Below are 16,773 nucleotides of genomic sequence, written 5' to 3'. Positions count from 1 at the left end.
GGTGGTGGTGGTGGTTTTCTTAACGTCTCTGGTTCTTGCCGAGGCCACGCTTGCCGGCAACCTGTGGTAGTGGGTTAGCGTTTGCTTTGCATTTCGATACGATGTTCCAAGGCGGCGGATGAGATGGAAACTTACCAAATGCCTTTGCAGCGATACGGTGGTGTGACGATCACCCTCACCCTGTCTCGCCATGCGGTTCCGCTTCTTCTGGGAGAGCTTGGCGAGGCGGTCGGCCTTGTCGCGGGCCTCGTCGTCCTGGACACCGTCCTCGCGTCTGTTGACGATGGGGGCGCGGCTCTGGCTGCGAGCGCGGCTGTGGGAGCGCAGGCGCTCGCGCGGGGTGGCGTCCGTGTCCATCATGTCGACGTCCTCGGTGCCGGCGCGGGAGAGGCCGGAGGAGCGGCCGCGGGGGCGGGACTGGGCGCGGGCGCGGTTGACAATGTCGGTGGTGTCGACACCGAGCTGGTCGAGGGCGTCGTCCATCTGGGAGAGGGGCACCTTTTGGGACTTGCGGGGGATGATGGCCTGGTTCTTGAGGCGCTTCTTCATCTTGGCCTCGTTGCGGATGAGGGCCTGCTTCTCGCGGATGATCTCGGCCTTGGAGAGGATGTCGGCCTCCTCCTCGTCGTCGAGCTCCTCGTCCGACTCGTAGTAGCCCTCCTTCTCGAGGCGCTCCTCCTCCTCCTCGAGGGCCTGGAGCTTGGCCTCGATATCCGGGTCGACGAAGTCGTAGACGTTCTTGCCGTCAAAGACCTCGGGGATCTTGTCGTGCTTCCACTCGTCGTTGGCGAGGAGCCAGTCCTGGCGCATGTCGACGCTGTAGACGCCGGCGCCGCCGTTCTCGGCCTCGACGTCCTTGGCGAGCCTCCGGCGCTCCGGGTCCTCCTTGTCGTACTTCTTCATGTTCTTGATGCCCTCGGGGATGAATGTCTGGAGGGGCTGGCTGGTGCCGGGCTGGGCGACGTGGATACGCGCCATGACGTCGGCGAGGCGGCCGCCAATGTTGCCGCTGCTGTTGGTGCCGGCGTTGAGCTTCTGGGAGACGCGCTCGGCGATGAGGCGCTCGCAGACGGTGTTCTTGACGTTCTGGACGCCCTCCTGGGTGTTGCAGGAGAGCTGGAGCATCTCGACCTCGCCGGACTTGAGGAGGCCCTGGAGCTGAGCCTGGGTGGCGGCGTCGAGGTCCTCGGGCTTGACCACGTCGATCTTGTTGACGACGATGAAAACGATCTTGTTCTGGAACAGGGGCTTGATGCTCTGGAAGAGGTTGATCTGGGCCTGGATGGAGTAACCGCACTGCTCGCTGAGATCCATGAAGTAGAGAATGGCGGATCGCAGATGGGCAATGGCGGTGACGGACTGCATCTCAATGGTGTTCCTGAATGGGCTGTCAGCGTCTGAAACCCCTTTCCTGCGTCTTCAATATTGGGGTTTTGCTTACATCTCCTCGAGAGGGTGGTCGAGAATACCAGGGGTGTCAATGCACTGGAAACGAAGGTACTTGTAGTCAAAGTGACCGCAGAAGAGCGACTTCGTTGTGAAGGCGTACGGCTGGACATCGACGTCGGCTCTCGAGACGGACTTGAGGAAAGAAGACTTTCCGACGTTGGGGAAACCCGTGATGAGGAGGGTTCTGGTATTGGGATCGATCGAGGGAAGACGGCCAAGATCTTTTATTCCCTCGCAGTCAGTGGAAAATCCTTGTGCGCGCTCTCAGTGTCGTCGGATTGCCACTTACGCTGTCTAACCTGGTCGAGGTAAACCAGAGGGTCTTTGAGGCGCTTGATGAGCGTCGCCATGCGACCAAGCGCGGCGCGCTTCAGCTGCTTGCACTGGAAAAGCGACTGGCCATACTTCAAGAGTCGGACGTCTGCACAAATTGCACTAGGTTAGCCATTTTGCATTTCCCCTCCCAAAATCGAAAAAATCGCCTTCCCCCACACCACGCGGGAAGAAGGCCTCGCGAAAAGAGCTGGATTATACGCACAATCTCTGGAGATGGTCTCGATGAGGTGCTTCGCGGTCGAGAGCTGGCCGAGGGCGATCTTGAAGTGGTCGGCGTCGTAGAGGGTGTTGATCAGGTCCTTGTGGAAGGGGTGGATGTCGTTGAGGCGAGGGAACGACTCGATGATCAGGCCGAGCTTCTCGCTGATGGTCTCCTGGGTGAACTTGACCTTGCGGGTGTAGAAGCCTCTGATTCTGGAAATCTTGAAACCCGAGCGGATCTGGGTCGGCAGCCGGCGCTGCGTCCTCGAGAGGACAATGTCGAGGAACTCTTGCGAGTTGGGGACCGGGGGGAGATCCTTCCACCTGCCGCGCAAAGCGTGGTTAGCACATATTGATTCTTTTGTAATTTGGCTTCTCTTTGAAAATCGATCGCATGTAGGAAGGGTCCGACGTACTGAGTCTTCATTTTGGCGGCTGGGGTCTGCGTTGGAAAAACTTGAAGCAGTCCTCAGATGTTGCGATCGGTCAAGGTGCACCGTCGGTGAACTACAACAAAGTATTTGGGATGGGGGGCGGTGTTCTGCACTCGAATTTTTTTCTCTCGTTCGCTTATCTTATCGGAACGGACAGGTGGGGCGAGGGACCCCATGCCATTAGTGGCCGCTCAGAGGTTTTGGTCGTGCACTCAACGCTGATGGACACAATTAAGTAAGTACCTTACCTTAGGTACCTCGCCCACATGGCTGATATATTAAGGTAGTCTTAACTACACTCATAAGGCTATGATGGGTGGTTTCAAGGAGTTCATCAACTTTTTGGTACAAGTACGTTCCAAATTGCCCCAGTAGACTAAACCATCAGTGAGTTTGTGATGTTGGTTGAAGCTATGCAGGGTCCGGCGGTGCGGATTCCTCGTCTTATCACAACTTTATCGCGATAAATTTTGCGTGGTGGGGCACTCTCCGCGGGGCAGACGTGAATAGAGGGGTATCCGCGAATCCGTTTCGCGGAGCTTCAGTTTTGAGATCTTTCATCCTCCAGCCTCCGACAAGCATAAACCTCTGGAAGACCAACCCAAAAATTCCCGTCTCTTCTTTATTCTTTCTCCCCAAAAAAAGCCCATTGTTAAACGGTAGTCGCCAAAATGTCCTCCCAACTCGCCCCCTACAAGCAGGACTTCCTCAAGGCCGCCATCGCCGGCGGCGTCCTCAAGTTCGGCTCCTTTGAGCTCAAGTCGAAGCGCATCTCCCCCTACTTCTTCAACGCCGGCGACTTTTACCGCGCCGACCTCCTCCGTGCCATCTCCGTCGCCTACGCCCACACCGTCATCGAGGCCCGCAAGTCCTCCGGCCTGGCCTTTGACATCGTCTTCGGCCCGGCCTACAAGGGCATCCCGCTCGCGACCTCGACGACGGACAAGCTCGCCGAGCTGGACCCCGAAACTTACGGCACCACGTGCTACTCGTTCGACCGCAAGGAGGCCAAGGACCACGGCGAGGGCGGCAACATTGTCGGCGCGCCGCTCAAGGGCAAGAAGGTGCTCATCGTCGACGACGTCATCACCGCGGGAACCGCCAAGCGCGAGGCCATTGCCAAGATCCGCAAGGAGGGCGGCGAGGTCGTCGGCATCGTCGTCGCGCTCGACCGCATGGAGAAGCTCCCCGCTGCTGATGGCGACGACAGCAAGCCTGGCCCCAGCGCCATGGGCGAGATCAAGAAGGAGTACGGCATCCCCATCTTTGCCATCCTGACGCTCGACGACATCATTGAGGGTGCCAAGAGCTTTGCATCCGCTGAGGATATCAAGCGCACTGAGGAGTACCGTGCCAAGTACAAGGCTACCGATTAAATCTTGAGAGCCGGCTCCAAAGCCAGAGAACGGGGACGGTCTAGATTTGTGGGCAGACGTGATCTTCTGAATTTCACGCTCAACGGTCGGCGCTCGTAAGGATGGTTGGGATGAATGAATGCGATCGAATGAAGGGAACTTTATAGGACCCCTCGGGTCAAGGCGCATAGGATGATAAAAGTGATTTGGGAAGTGACTTTGCAGTACCTGCAAAACCTCACGCAAAGAAACACAGGCCGAACAGGGGACACTGTGAAAGATCGTATCTTAATTTTGCCTTGCTCGCCCTCATCCAGGTGGCAAGGCATTCTATGTCATGTCCTCATCGTTAAGGTAGTCTCCGGTCCTGTCGTCTCATGATGCTACCGCCCTTTTTTTTTTTTCTTTTTTCTGATTTTTTTTTTTTGAGATTGTACAATCTCGCGGTAACTCGACAACGACGACTTGACAACAAAAGAAAAAAGAAAAAAGCAAGGCCATCATGCAAAAGTGAGGTTGTTTAGAGTTGACAACCCACCCAGTATGCCACTCCCAGTTCCTCCCGGTTTGTTTGTCTCAAACAAACAGGGGCGTTCTTGTCCCGTCTAGAGCTCGGATAGTCGTAGCTCACAGGAAAGGACTGCGAAGAAAAAAAAGACGGGGAGAAAGTCCCACAATGGTTTCAGTGACCGCGGCGGCACTACTCGGCGGACGCCTTAAGGGCATCGGGACCCTTTTTGGGCGGGCCGGAAAGTTCAATGACCTGATATCATGTTAGTCGTTTCGCCAAAAGGGATGGTAGGCATCATTATGCATGTACCATGTCATTCCAGCCGCCACCAGCGAAAGACGCCTTGCTAGGGCCGACGCGCTTGAAGCCGAAGCGCTGGTAGTAGCTAACCAACCACTGCCGATTCGTCAGCAACTTGCAAGATTTCAAGAGCCAGGGTAGCTCAGTGAGCTAGAGGAAGCTTACGTCCTTGCAGATCAGCGCAATGCGGTCCGCAACGCCAGAGTTGTTGATCTGCTGCAGGTACGACTTCATGAGAAGCTTGCCGAGACCCAGGCCCTGGAGCTTGGGGTCGATGGCAAAGGAGTGCAGGCACAGCGTGCGACCCATGATCTTGTGGCCGACATCCGTGCTCTTGGCCGACTTTTGATCGCGCCAGTTGTCCGGGTAGGCCATGTCGTCGTCGCTGACGACGGGGCCGTCGCCGAGGGTCGCGACGGCGTGGCCGAGGAGGACCAGCTTGGCTCCGTTGGCGCGACCTGTCTCGACGGGGCTAGCGACGGTCATGGTCGAGAGGGGGAAAGCCTCGGCCTCGGCCGGGACGACGCTGCAGAAGAGACCTGTGGAGATATCTGAGCAGGTCGCGAGGCGGTACATGAACTATGATGAGGTGTGTAAGCTTTGCGTGAACCTTTGATTCCGGGTAATCTGCCTATGAGATGCTACGCGACCTATCCGTCCGCCGACGATAGAGACTCGCAGAACTCTCATTTCCATGAATGAGGCGAGCTCTGCATAAATTTGGCTCGGCGGAACACCCAGACTCGATGGCGCAAGGAGAAGAGATTGGGAAAAGGGACGCAGGGGAACTGCAAAGAAAGACAGGGACAAATCGGCTCACCTTGACGCGGGTAGCGCGATGACTCGGATCAGGGAACGCAGCGTCCTCGAGGGCGACGCAAGACTCGAGATTCGACTCGGTCAGCGGCAACACCAAAGGGCTCCATTTGAAAGGAACGATATGCTGGATCGTCCGGCGCTGCGTCTGTTGCTTCTTCTTCAGCTCGGACTGCGACATCTGAGTCTCGATGTACTCGTCGTCGGCGTCATCAGAACTGTCGATGGCACAGTCGGACGCCTCCTCAGGCTTGGCGACCGGGGGATCTTTCTCGTCAGGCATGATGACGAACGATCGAGAGAGATGTCTATAACGCGTGCGTCGTAGAATGCGGTATTGGAAGAGATATTTGAGGAGGAGGTGGAAGATGCGGATACGCCAGGAAGACGTATGAGAATTTGTAGAGAGCTGGGCAGAGTTGGGGGTAGGAAGAAGTTGGGAGTAGGAAGAGTTGTTGGTTACACAGAGAGAAGAAGCGAGGTGATGGAATCAACCAGAGGGCGGCTTGTTGGGTCAAATTACCCCCGTCAGCTGGTAGACAGAGAGACTAAAGGTTTCGAACAAGGCAAGGAGACACTTCAGGATGAACACCAGAAGAGGCGAGTGATGTTGGTACCTGGGAGTGATGGTTAAAAGGGGTGGGTTGGTCGAGTGCACAGGTAGCTCCGGAGGGGCATCGGGGTGCTGCCGGCCGTTGGACTCGGCGCTGTCGTTGCAGAGCGGGGCCTGACGGGGCTGTGAGTCAAGTAATGCTCGGCCGGTGTGTGCCGATTGGCAAGGCCGAGTGAAGACCTTAGCTCGGTGCAGTGAGTATCGGAACGGAGGAGGGAAGACGTCTCAGAAAGGCTAAGGTCAGATCGGGTGGTCCACGGCGGAGAGGGGACAAAGCATCGGGACAAGTCAAGTGAACCTGAGCTGTGAATGCGATAACGGGCTTGCAAAAGAGGAGTAACCTGGCTGCAGACCAAGCAGAAAGGTATGGAGTTGGTAGAAAATGGGATTGGTATTGCAGCAGCCAAAGAGGCAACTGGATGGAATTGGAGTTCAGTGACTCGCCATGGACCATGGCAAAGCAACACCCTCCATCATTGGACACTCTGTGTGAGGTGTGGTTGTGGTTATGAGGTGTTTGTCGCGTGACTGACCTACCCGCAGTGGCACAGTTGTGGCCTGTTCAGCCCATGGGTATTTCTAGGCGACGCTGGAGTTGTTGCCCGGCTCCATCTTATTTCCCACTCTTCCCAGAAAACTTCCCCAAGTTGTGGCATTGAGTGAAAGGGCCATGACGCTGTTCATGTGGCATACCAGCTTCTGTAGATGGAAAATTGCGGAAAAGGTCTTTGCAGGGCATGGCGGGTAACAATGGGTACTGTTGCTTTCTTTCGATCCAGGCTATCGCCCAAGGACAGGGTAGATTCCAGTGGGAAAAGATGCTTGAATGGCTTGCACATAGGGCAAGGTTGGTTGGGATCAAGGGAAGAGAAGAGTGAGAGAGAAAAAGTGACCTGACTTGTATTCATTTCCCCACAGTAAGCCAACTTCGACATCACTCCATACTCCAATACTGCTCTGCTACCAAGGTACAAGCACAGAGTTCTTGAGTCTCTAAACTCAGAGTTCTATCATGAGTTTCTCGGGACTTTGGCGTTGTGATAAATGATCTTTAACAGATTGAGAAACGCGCTGTTTGCTTTCAGACCGCTAATTGCTGGTCCGTCCCGTCAAATTGAGGCTGCTTTTGGCCAATGCAGCCGACAGAAACCGAACGAGATCTAGGCAGTGTCAGCGACTGCAATGACAAAGTTTGAAAAGAGGAGTGCGGTGCAATGTATGTAGATTCAGACTTTTGAATTCGCGTGGGTGGGCGAGCGGCTTACCTTAGTTGGGTCTTGGCCGACATGCTTGTTGCTCCTTTCCCCTGACTCCGCCTGCTGCGGTGTGCTTCACACTTGTATGGCACATTACCAGCCCAGTCCGGCCCGCCGTCGAATCGTAGAGAATGTACTATTACTTCGTACTCGAAATTGATGGATATTGCTTTGAAGACTGAAAGATCCGCAGCAACACCATACTGTGTAGGCAAGAAGACCCTGAGCCTGCCGATCCGTATAGACCTTGGCGTTCGTCTGGATCTTGGCCGATATCACAGCTGCAGCCCCAAGGCCGAAGCAAGCAGACGAAAAACTTTTCGCTGTGGCATGTTGACAGCTGCAGGTATTCACCTGAATGGACATAACTGCAGTATCGACTTCGAGAATCTTTCCGGGTCGGCGATCCAGAGTTGCATTGCCCCGCTGCAATGCAGCATATGCAGCAGGCTCAATGAGGTCTAGGAAGGGCCCTGAGGCACTTTTTGGGCTTTCCCACCATGTCAGATGGGCGAAGTCCGAAGACATTCTGAGTTGTAAGTTATGAGTCAACCCGCTTGGGCTGTGGTCATGGACCTTCCTAATGAATCAGTGTGGGTTGCAGAGGCTGAGAGCGCATACTGCATCAAGTACGAAGACGCGGAGCATTGCAACTGAACAGCGTCGAGAACCCGGAATGCGGCCGCCACCGGAAGCCGGATCCGACCGACTTCAAGGCCGGCATCCGAGCTGACTGCAGTTCCGACCCTCCAGCGGAGCGAGGTTGGCACGCCGATCTCTGCTCGCCTTCGAGACGTCGCATGCGAGATATCGGTGGGAGCAACGACAGCTTGGAATCATGATCCCGTGCCGTCAGATCATGAACATTCCGTTCAGGACAAAATCCCCGGCCCTTGCAGTCGCCATATAAACGAGACATGCATTGCCATTGACTCGAAGCAGACCTGCGAGCTTGCTCGCCGAATAGAGCGTGAGCAGCGAGGTCGCAGGCAGGTAGATGATGCTGGGAACTCTTCAGCATGGTGTGATGAAGAAGAAACTCGACAGGATGTCTCCGTTTCACGCCGTGTCCAACGTCGGCCATCCGGGCAAGTCGTTTTAGACGTTCTTCGTCATGATTAAAGTGGAAAGACGGACGTAGATTCCAAGCGAGGAAGCAGGGTGCTTCTCTGCCTCGAGCAGCAACAGGTTGAGGTGCTCGTAGGCTTGTCATCATCGCACAGAAACTTACGGGCGGAGGTGGCAGGAGATGTCGCTGCTAGACATCGATTGGCGGTACATCCTGAGGATCTATGACATGTCAGTTTGGCACAAGAAAAGAAAGAGATGCAAGTGCAGAAAAAGTAGAAACAAGAGGGGATTCTCAGCTCTTGTACCTGCTCCAGAAGGAAGTACATGAGTAGATTGCAAGGGTTGTTGAGGTCGCTTGCTTGGCTCGCGCAGCTGCCGCAGGTATAGATCAAGTACTTGATTGCGCCATCTTCCACCTAGTTTGCCGTCAAAGATACTTTGAAGACACTTGGTGGCTTAGTCAACGATTAGCTCGTGGGGCTGATATGCCGTAGGGGAACCTGCCCGTGCTGCTGTGACCTCAGCAACCTTGGAACTGGGAAGCTCAAGTCATCAATGGCTTCCTTGCCGTAGGCTTAGCAAGTACACGTGTAGATGCCTTGCGATGCAGAGATTGCCGCGCGGAAATACCTAAATTGAAGAAAACAAAGCAAAGCATGCGTCTGTCTGGCTGACAGGAAACACACAGTCGGAGTTTCTGTAGGTTCAGCTAAGGTAAGCGGAGAAGTTCCCGAAGCTTTCCATGAGCTTCTTTTCGCCATCTCGTTCCGTGGCCAGTGCTTTCCCTCCCGTCTCTTTGGAATACCTACCTTAGCTGCTTAGGTACCAGTGCGGATAGCTGAGGTATTCGTGCCTTGGGAGCACACAGGTTTGCTTTTCCCAGTGTTTGTATTCCGGCCGCCCCCATTCCACCTTGCCTTACCTTACCTTAGTATACTTCGTACGCAGTAGCTAAGTCCGCAGTACGGAAATATTCCCCGTCCTGGTTCCCCGTCGACCCCATCTTGAGCCACTGCAAACGGGGAAACGTACTGTGTAAGGTAGGGGTCTCGTCACTGCACCCACCTTCCTTACGAAACACTCAAAAAGGTACCCCAAGTACCCGAGCCGAGCTCTACCTTGCCTTTACCTTTCGTTACCTCCCCCAGCTCCCTTCCACCTTACCTTGAGATCCTTTTCTTTGAGACCAAGTATCTCTCAACTCATCAGATACCACCTGTCCAATCGTTCACCACCGCTACAAGGCTGCGGAATCACGTCGAAACTTTTCCCGGAGCTCTGCTTCATCCCATCGTCCATCCAGCAGCTCTTTACCTTCCGGATGAGACGTCACTGTTGTGTTGCCTGAATTTCGGCCCCTCCAACACCCCTCCTCCGCAGCTCCGTACTGAGGGTTCGCTTTCGCAATAGTGAAACTTGACGATTTCCCTGGACCAGATCCGGCCTCTTTGCGTCTCGCCGCCAGTCCATTTCTTTTATCAACCGATCAAACCCGCGGCAAACAGTTCCTGCCTGTACGCCAGGAACAAAAGCCCGTCATGTAAGCTTTGCCCCTTTGTCGGGACTTGACACGTTCTCCGCTGACTCTTCTTCCTCCTAACAGGCGCATTACACTAAGCATAACGAACCCCGAGGTCGAGGACCAGGATCTCCTCACCCTCGAGATCTTTCCCGATATGCCCATGTCCACACTCCGCGAAGCCATCCAAGCCGAGACCAACATCGCACCCACCTCCCAACACCTCTACCACAACGGTCGCTTGATCCAAGATGACACTCAGACGATGGAACAGTTGCAGATTGCCGACGGCGAGATGTTGGCGCTACACGTGAGGGACATGCAAGGAACCACTGGCTTGCCGGACCAGAGCAGAAGGGCACCGCAGCAGCGCCGGCGACCAGGAGGACAAGACCCAGAGCTCATTCGCCTTCAGATCCTGGGCGATCCAAACTTACGTGCCGAAGCCACCCGCCAGCAGCCCCAGCTCGCCGCCGTTCTCGATGATCCCCAGAGATTTGCCCAGCTTTTCAACCAGAGCTACGACCGTGAGCAGCGGGAACGCGAAGAGCGGCAGAGGCAGATTGCCCGTCTGAACGAGGACCCCTTTGACATCGAGGCTCAGCAGAAGATTGAAGAGATGATTCGTCAAGAGAGAGTCATGGAAAACCTCCAAAACGCCATGGAGCACAACCCTGAAGGTATGGCAGACAACCAAGGCATAACATGCGCAGACCGAGAGGCTAACTTCACACAGTATTCGGACGAGTGCACATGCTGTATGTCGATGTCGAGGTGAACGGCCACAGAGTAAAGGCGTTGGTCGATTCTGGAGCACAGGCAACCATCATGTCCCCTTCATGTGCCGAAGCCTGCGGTATCATGAGACTCGTAGACAAGCGGTTTGCGGGTGTGGCTCGTGGTGTAGGCACAGCCAACATCATCGGACGCGTACACTCTGCCCAGATCAAGGTCGGCACCATGTTCCTGCCTTGCAGTTTCACCGTCATGGAGGGCAAGCAGGTCGAGCTTCTCCTTGGCCTCGACATGCTTAAGCGCTACCAAGCCAGCATTGACTTGGCCAAGGACAAGCTGATCATTCAGGGCGAGGAGGTGTCGTTCTTGGGCGAAGCGGAGATTCCCAAGGAGAGCGAGGAGGCTCTGGAGGAAGAACCCAGATTACCTGGCCCAGCTGGAACGACCATTGGTCAGCGCTCCGGTGTTGTCAGTGGTCCCGAAGGCGCTGCTGCCGCCGCGCCGACGCAGCAAACCCTTCCACAAGGTCGGCCAGCACCTCAGCAGCAGCAGCAGCAGCCAGCGGCGCCAACTTTCCCGGAAGAGCATATCAACCAGCTCATGGCTCTGGGTTTCCCTCGTGAAGCGGCGATCAATGCTTTGCAAGCTACAGGTGGCAATGTCGAGTTCGCAGCCGGTCTCTTATTCGGGGCATAGACTGGATTAGGGGCGTATCGGAAATTCTTTGGTCGAAATGGACCTGCATGGTCGGACCGCAAAGGTATGGGACAATCTCGGGATGGAGATGTGGGGTGAATTGGAGTCGTAGTATCATGCATGCACAGCTCGACATGATATGCGTTCAAAGCGTTTTGGTAGACACACTCGGCACTTTTGAATTTCAAGTAATGCTAACTAAACCTTTGAGATTTGCCTATGCTTTGTATAAACGACGACGTTCCAAGGTATCCGCTATGGTCCCCTGCTCGGCGAACGCAGTACACCCAGCTTCATCCCAACAAGTCCGATTGCAGTTGCGAGATATAGGCATTTTTATTTTGACGAATGCGATATTACCCTCCCCAAATGAAGACAACTTTTATATGTACCAAAACCGTAACAAGAACAATATACAACCGGTCGGTTCTACCGTATCTTGTATACACACGGCTTCAAGATACCCGTCTCATCAACCTTGTCCTCCTCCGTCTCCCACACGAACCTCTTTTGCTTCTTCTCCTTGTCCACGTAGCCGGCCGCCTTTGCCGCGACAAGCCCCTTGCCCTTGGTGGGCACGGCGCCCTTGATAAAGTGCATCTTGACAAACATTTTGTTGGATAGGTCCACCGCGCCCTTGTTGCCCTCGCCCTGGCCCGCCAAGACGAAGCCGCGCTTCCGCAGCGCCTCGACAAAGGCGGAGACGTCCGTCTCGCCGCGCTTGTCCTCGTGGCCGTCGACCTCGACGGCGAGAGCCGTGCGGTCCTCCTCCGTCTCCTCGGGTTCTTTCGTCTTCTTGCCTGCGGCGGCGGCGGCTGCCTTTTTGCGGTTGCCGACGCTGTGCGAGACGACGGCGTTTTTGCGGTGCACGGGGCCGAAGCGGGACTTGATCTCGGCGATCCAGAGCTCGCCCTTCCAGTGGAGGATGCGGTAGGCCTCCTCGATGAAGTCAAGCCAGTTCGTGCCCATGAGGGCGAGGCAGAAGATGGCGACGTCAACTGAGTCGTTTTCGAGGGGCAGGTTGGCGATGTCGGCCTTTGTGACGTGTTTCGCGGGGGAGTGGAGGTCGTAGCTCATGATCTTGAGCTTGAGCTTTTTGGACTCGGGCTCGAGGGTCGAGGCGAGGCGGGCGTCGCCGCAGCCCAGGTCGGCGACGTAGCACGTCCCGTCGGTACGGGGCAGGGGTTGAGGGCCGTCGGGCTTGGATGGCGCGCCGCCGGGGCGTCCACCACCGCGAGCGTTGGGGAAGCGGGCTCTGGCGCGGAGCTTGATGTCGCGGATGTAGCCGTCGACGGGGTTCGAGGGCCAGACCTCGACCTGGCGGCGGAAGCCCTCGTGGTACTCGGAGAACATCTCGGGGGAGTCTTCGAAGAGCTGGTAGGCCTGGGCCGAGGGGCGGGTGTAGAGCGTCTCGTTGAGGTGGCGGAAGCGGGCCGAGATGAGCTTCTGGCGCATGGAGCGCTGGAGGGGCGTGAGCTTGGCCGCGGCGGGCGGGACGGGGGGTACGGAGGCGGCGATGGCGGCGGCGGCGTCCTGGTTCTTCTTCTTCTCGAGCTTTTCTTGCTTGTCTGTCAAGGCTGCCTTCTGTGACGTCTTTGACGGTGTGGTCTCTGCTGCTGGTGTGGCTGGCTCATCTTCGTTGTTGGACATTTCCTTGCGCTGCTTCTTCCCCTTCTTGTCGGATTTGGGTGTTTCCTGTGTCTTTTCTCCTCCATCGCTCTTGCTTTCCTTCTTCTCCTTCTTCTGCTTCTTGCTCGGCTTGGGCGTCTCGGCCTCGGCCTCATCCGCATCGTCACCATCGTGATCAGCCTCGGCGGTGGCAGGGGGAGCATCCTCCCTCTTTTCTCCAAAGACGCGAGGGTTCACCAGAACGGAGTTAGCGCCCGAGGTAGGCGCCTTCTTCTCCTTCTTCTCTTGCTTGTTGGCTCTCTTGCGCTTCTTGCTCTCATTCTTGGCGGTGTTGCTGGCCTTCTTCACCTGGGTCTCGGTTTTGAGACCCTCGGCCGCGACGGACCATCCTGGGACAGCGAACATTTTTCAATTGCCAAGAGTAATGTTCTAGATGTCCGGATTGTGTGATCTTCTTGTCGCGCCTACGAATTCAACAGGATGTGGTTGGTGAATAAGTTTGTTGCTTGAAGCTCATGCGCATCTCACGAACTCACTCCCGCGGCTTATCGACGTTGGAATTTTTTTTCTTTCCTTCCTTTCCCCAGAGGTCGCTTATCACACCCCTGCGTTTTGATCGACGCCAGGATGAGCCGAGTTAGACTGGTGGACCGTGCATTCCGACTGTTTCCTCTCCTTCCCGTTCTCACAGTTGCATCCCGTCTTACAACTCCCCTTCCCTTTCCATATACTCACGACCTACCAATTTCATCCAAAATTCGATCAATATTTATTCGAATCATCTCTCATTAATGATTGGCTAATATTTAATAGTGCTTCGGTTATCCTATCCCATCCCCTGTCTAGTCCCAACGTCGTTCGACGACCTGGCTCTAGTTACCAAGATGGAGGTTAACCTTCAACGGTCGTCGCCGCAGCGGAACAATCATTAGAGTCGATCCAATGGCTGTGGCTGATATTCCTAGACCTCATTTCTATCAATCTTAAAGACCCGCAAACGCGGCATTTTGCGCAACCCGGCATGCCGGAGTATTGTTCATGTCGACCCGAAGGAACTACAGCCAGTCGATTACGGAACACGCTATTGGCGAGCTAGACCGTTGATGAACTCGACCTAAGCCCAACACACCGGAAACCCCTGGAGATGTTTCTACACTTCGTAGCTGGCCATGTGGGTGATGGCCTGATTTGCGGACTCGAGAGTTCAGGCTGGTCTTCAATCCGCATTTACATTTCACGCCAATAAGAGCTGGGAGCCTCATCTGACTTGGAGTTCTGGGCAGCGCAGCCGGGCCCAGACTTACTGGTAACCAAGCTGCATACTTTTATGGCTGCAACAGGCTCGAAAGCTGCGCTGATTGGAACAATAGAGACAAAAAAGCAAGTGTATCGGACCGGCGATTGAGCTCCTGCATGTAGCCTTCATCGATGTCGACAAGAAACGGTTTACGAATCGTCACCGAGAGGCGCTGCAGGACAATCCAATCACTTCAGACAGCTTTTACTCCTTCCCGGATCCGGCCGCATGCAATTCAGAAGACGAAAACATCGTGCCCGAAGTTATGAGCCTATGAGGCTACCTCACCTCTCTGAGTCGTTGGCTGTCTTTTGGCGCCTGTTTCCGACACCTCCGACTTGCGGACGCAGTATGATCCAAGAAAGCAGTCATTGGTCGCATGGTCGACAAATCCGTCTCGGTGAAACGGGATATACATTGCATTTCTCGATTCCCACGTCAGACGTCAGCAACCCTCATCACCACAGGACCTTTCGCACTATTGTTCCAAGACGTTTTTGCGAGGCACTGCTCGACACAGCTAGATCCGCCTGTCTTCCAAGTGACTAGATACGTACGTGTAGGAATACCACCTGCCAAAATATCTATGGGATCCCCGCCATTCAACTCTTTTGCCCGAAGGAGGAAGGCCCCAACACTTGGGGCCCGACTGGTATGCGGCCAATTAACCAGTTTCTCGGCATGGGTCGGTTCAACACAGAAGACCCGATCTTTGGCCCGAAAACATGGGTACGGCGTATTGCCCGGCTCAACGGAAGGTTGTTGATGGACGCTTTGCTACATTCGGCGTAAAAGAGAGACGACGAGGTGGGGAGGAAACGGCGTGGCAGGTCAAGGCACCTTACCTGTTCGAGTGCAGAGATCCGTCTTTCCGATGACTCTCTTTCCAAGAAACCAACTGGAGATTTCTGAAAGACTCTATTCCAAGCATCGAGCTTCGAGAGAAGCCTTCGAGTGGTACCGCCGGCTTCCTAGATAGATTCCTGCGACGCAAGTCCCGCTTTAGCAAGGTGCATGTCTGGAAGACTATCTTGACCATTGACACGAGGGGCGTCCAGCGAAGTAACGACTCCAAGGTCCTATACAACCCACGAATCAAACGTTGGAAAGTAATCCAGGAACGTGCTTTAGGAGGGCCGAAATCCGTTTTCTTTCCGGCTATGCAGACATTGAGCCGGACTCTGCGGCTGCGAGAAGGCAAGGTGCATATCTAACCTGCAGCAACCGTTGTTGCGGGCTTCGACCGAGATCAGATAGAGTAAACAAACGTCTGGGGAAATCTGCCAAGGTGCGGTGTGTTCCTGCGCGTATCGAGGAGCACCGGGAGTGTACAAAGCGATCGACGATATAGTGAGCTGGATGTCACCGGTTCGTTCAAGAGAGCACAGGCAAAGGTGGCTCGGGGTGATCCGCACGCCTCCTTTCGTTCAACATTGCGCGACGTTTGTGTTGCACCGTATGCCAGTCAACGATGCTGCGACCAGTGGTCGGTCACACCATCCAGCAGGTCGGAAATGCGACGGTTGGCCCTTAACTTGGATCTCGGATGTAGTGGAAAGCGTCCTCCGACGGGGGGAATGTTGCCGGGATCCTTCAGCAACACATTGTTTCCGGCGTCTTGTTCTCCCGCCCAGTGCGTCCCGGTGAAATGCTCGCACCTAGCAGAAATGGACCCTGACATTGCTTGGATGAGGAGTACATAGCCGGGCAGGGAACGTGACATTCGCCCGAGTACTAGGTCCGTCCTTCTGCCACGCGTGCTGTTGCTCACAACGCTTGCGCACGACAATATGGATTATCAGATCATGCCCCTCCATTCGCAAGAAGGAAACGAGACGGCTTATATCCAAACCCCGGCCTTGCAGAAAGTTCAAAGGGGGAAAAAAAACCTTAGTTTCCCGCTCGGCACATGGTAATTCGGCTCAAGCCAGTGGATCCATCCCGCCTGGACTGAGACGCCACCGTTGCGTTGCCTTCGGCGGTGACCGAGAACCTGTCAAGATGCCTCTCGAACAACGACTACTATCAACAGCGGTCTAGACCTGGCTGAGGGCCAAATTCAGACCTACGGACGGACAGTTTTGTGGTTTTCAAAGTTGACGGGCACTCAGGAAGACCGATCCCGAGCCGGAGACCCTGCGCAAGGCATCAACGAAATCCGCATACCATGTCGACCGTTTTTTGCTCCCCACCAGATCACCGCTTGGTCATTGCTGACCTTAGGGCAGAGGATTGGTGAGGGGCAGAAGGCTGGCAGGTTGGGCAACCCTGTCGGGAAGCGAGTCCAGACCACTCAAACCTCGGACGAAAATCAGATTCGGCATCTACATCTCTTGCCCCCATGTCGTCTGCGAGAAGACTGCGATTCAGGCGGGCTGTCTTAATCGGACGGCATGTCACGGTGATACCTAGTCACGCAGCCCAATGGTTCATGCCGTCTACGGAGTATCCGTCCTGTCAGTGTCCACAGACTCCGTACCTACGGTCCTACGGATTGCCCTAGGCACGCCTTGTCGACCTTGGCCTGACAGCCAGGAATGCGAGGACAAAGTTTG

At 55.2% G+C, this 16,773-nt stretch overlaps 5 protein-coding genes across 5 annotated transcripts; 2 read left to right on the top strand and 3 right to left on the bottom strand.

The window, feature by feature from the left end:
• Window positions 1-19: 19 nt before the first annotated feature.
• On the bottom strand, window positions 20-2,413 carry CABS01_14525 (nucleolar GTP-binding protein 1; the record flags this gene model as incomplete). The annotated part of the gene is made up of 6 exons (XM_060547864.1): window positions 20-61; window positions 136-1,378; window positions 1,442-1,670; window positions 1,739-1,870; window positions 1,988-2,310; window positions 2,403-2,413. The coding sequence occupies 6 exons, from the start codon at window positions 2,411-2,413 to the stop codon at window positions 20-22; spliced, it is 1,980 nt and encodes a 659-aa protein (XP_060393175.1).
• Window positions 2,414-3,091: 678 nt separating this feature from the next.
• CABS01_14524 (orotate phosphoribosyltransferase) lies at window positions 3,092-3,796 on the top strand (the record flags this gene model as incomplete). The annotated part of the gene is made up of 1 exon (XM_060547863.1): window positions 3,092-3,796. One exon carries the CDS (start codon window positions 3,092-3,094, stop codon window positions 3,794-3,796), a length of 705 nt encoding a protein of 234 aa, XP_060393174.1.
• A 679-nt stretch (window positions 3,797-4,475) lies between these two features.
• Window positions 4,476-5,685, bottom strand: CABS01_14523 (acetyltransferase; the record flags this gene model as incomplete). The annotated part of the gene is made up of 4 exons (XM_060547862.1): window positions 4,476-4,538; window positions 4,596-4,682; window positions 4,752-5,165; window positions 5,407-5,685. The coding sequence occupies 4 exons, from the start codon at window positions 5,683-5,685 to the stop codon at window positions 4,476-4,478; spliced, it is 843 nt and encodes a 280-aa protein (XP_060393173.1).
• A 2,129-nt stretch (window positions 5,686-7,814) lies between these two features.
• On the top strand, window positions 7,815-11,292 carry CABS01_14522 (DNA damage-inducible protein 1; the record flags this gene model as incomplete). Its single annotated transcript, XM_060547861.1, has 3 exons — window positions 7,815-7,900; window positions 9,946-10,541; window positions 10,598-11,292. 3 exons carry the CDS (start codon window positions 7,815-7,817, stop codon window positions 11,290-11,292), a joined length of 1,377 nt encoding a protein of 458 aa, XP_060393172.1.
• Window positions 11,293-11,721: 429 nt separating this feature from the next.
• On the bottom strand, window positions 11,722-13,326 carry CABS01_14521 (methyltransferase domain-containing protein; the record flags this gene model as incomplete). The annotated part of the gene is made up of 1 exon (XM_060547860.1): window positions 11,722-13,326. One exon carries the CDS (start codon window positions 13,324-13,326, stop codon window positions 11,722-11,724), a length of 1,605 nt encoding a protein of 534 aa, XP_060393171.1.
• Between the last annotated feature and the right edge of the window lie 3,447 nt (window positions 13,327-16,773).

This window comes from Colletotrichum abscissum (genome assembly GCF_030869225.1).
Source record: "Colletotrichum abscissum strain IMI 504890 chromosome Unknown Scaffold_55.1, whole genome shotgun sequence".
Taxonomy (NCBI): Eukaryota; Fungi; Ascomycota; class Sordariomycetes; order Glomerellales; family Glomerellaceae; genus Colletotrichum; species Colletotrichum abscissum.
Note: the sequence above shows the minus strand (reverse complement) of the source record. Positions and strands in the feature narration are given on the sequence as shown.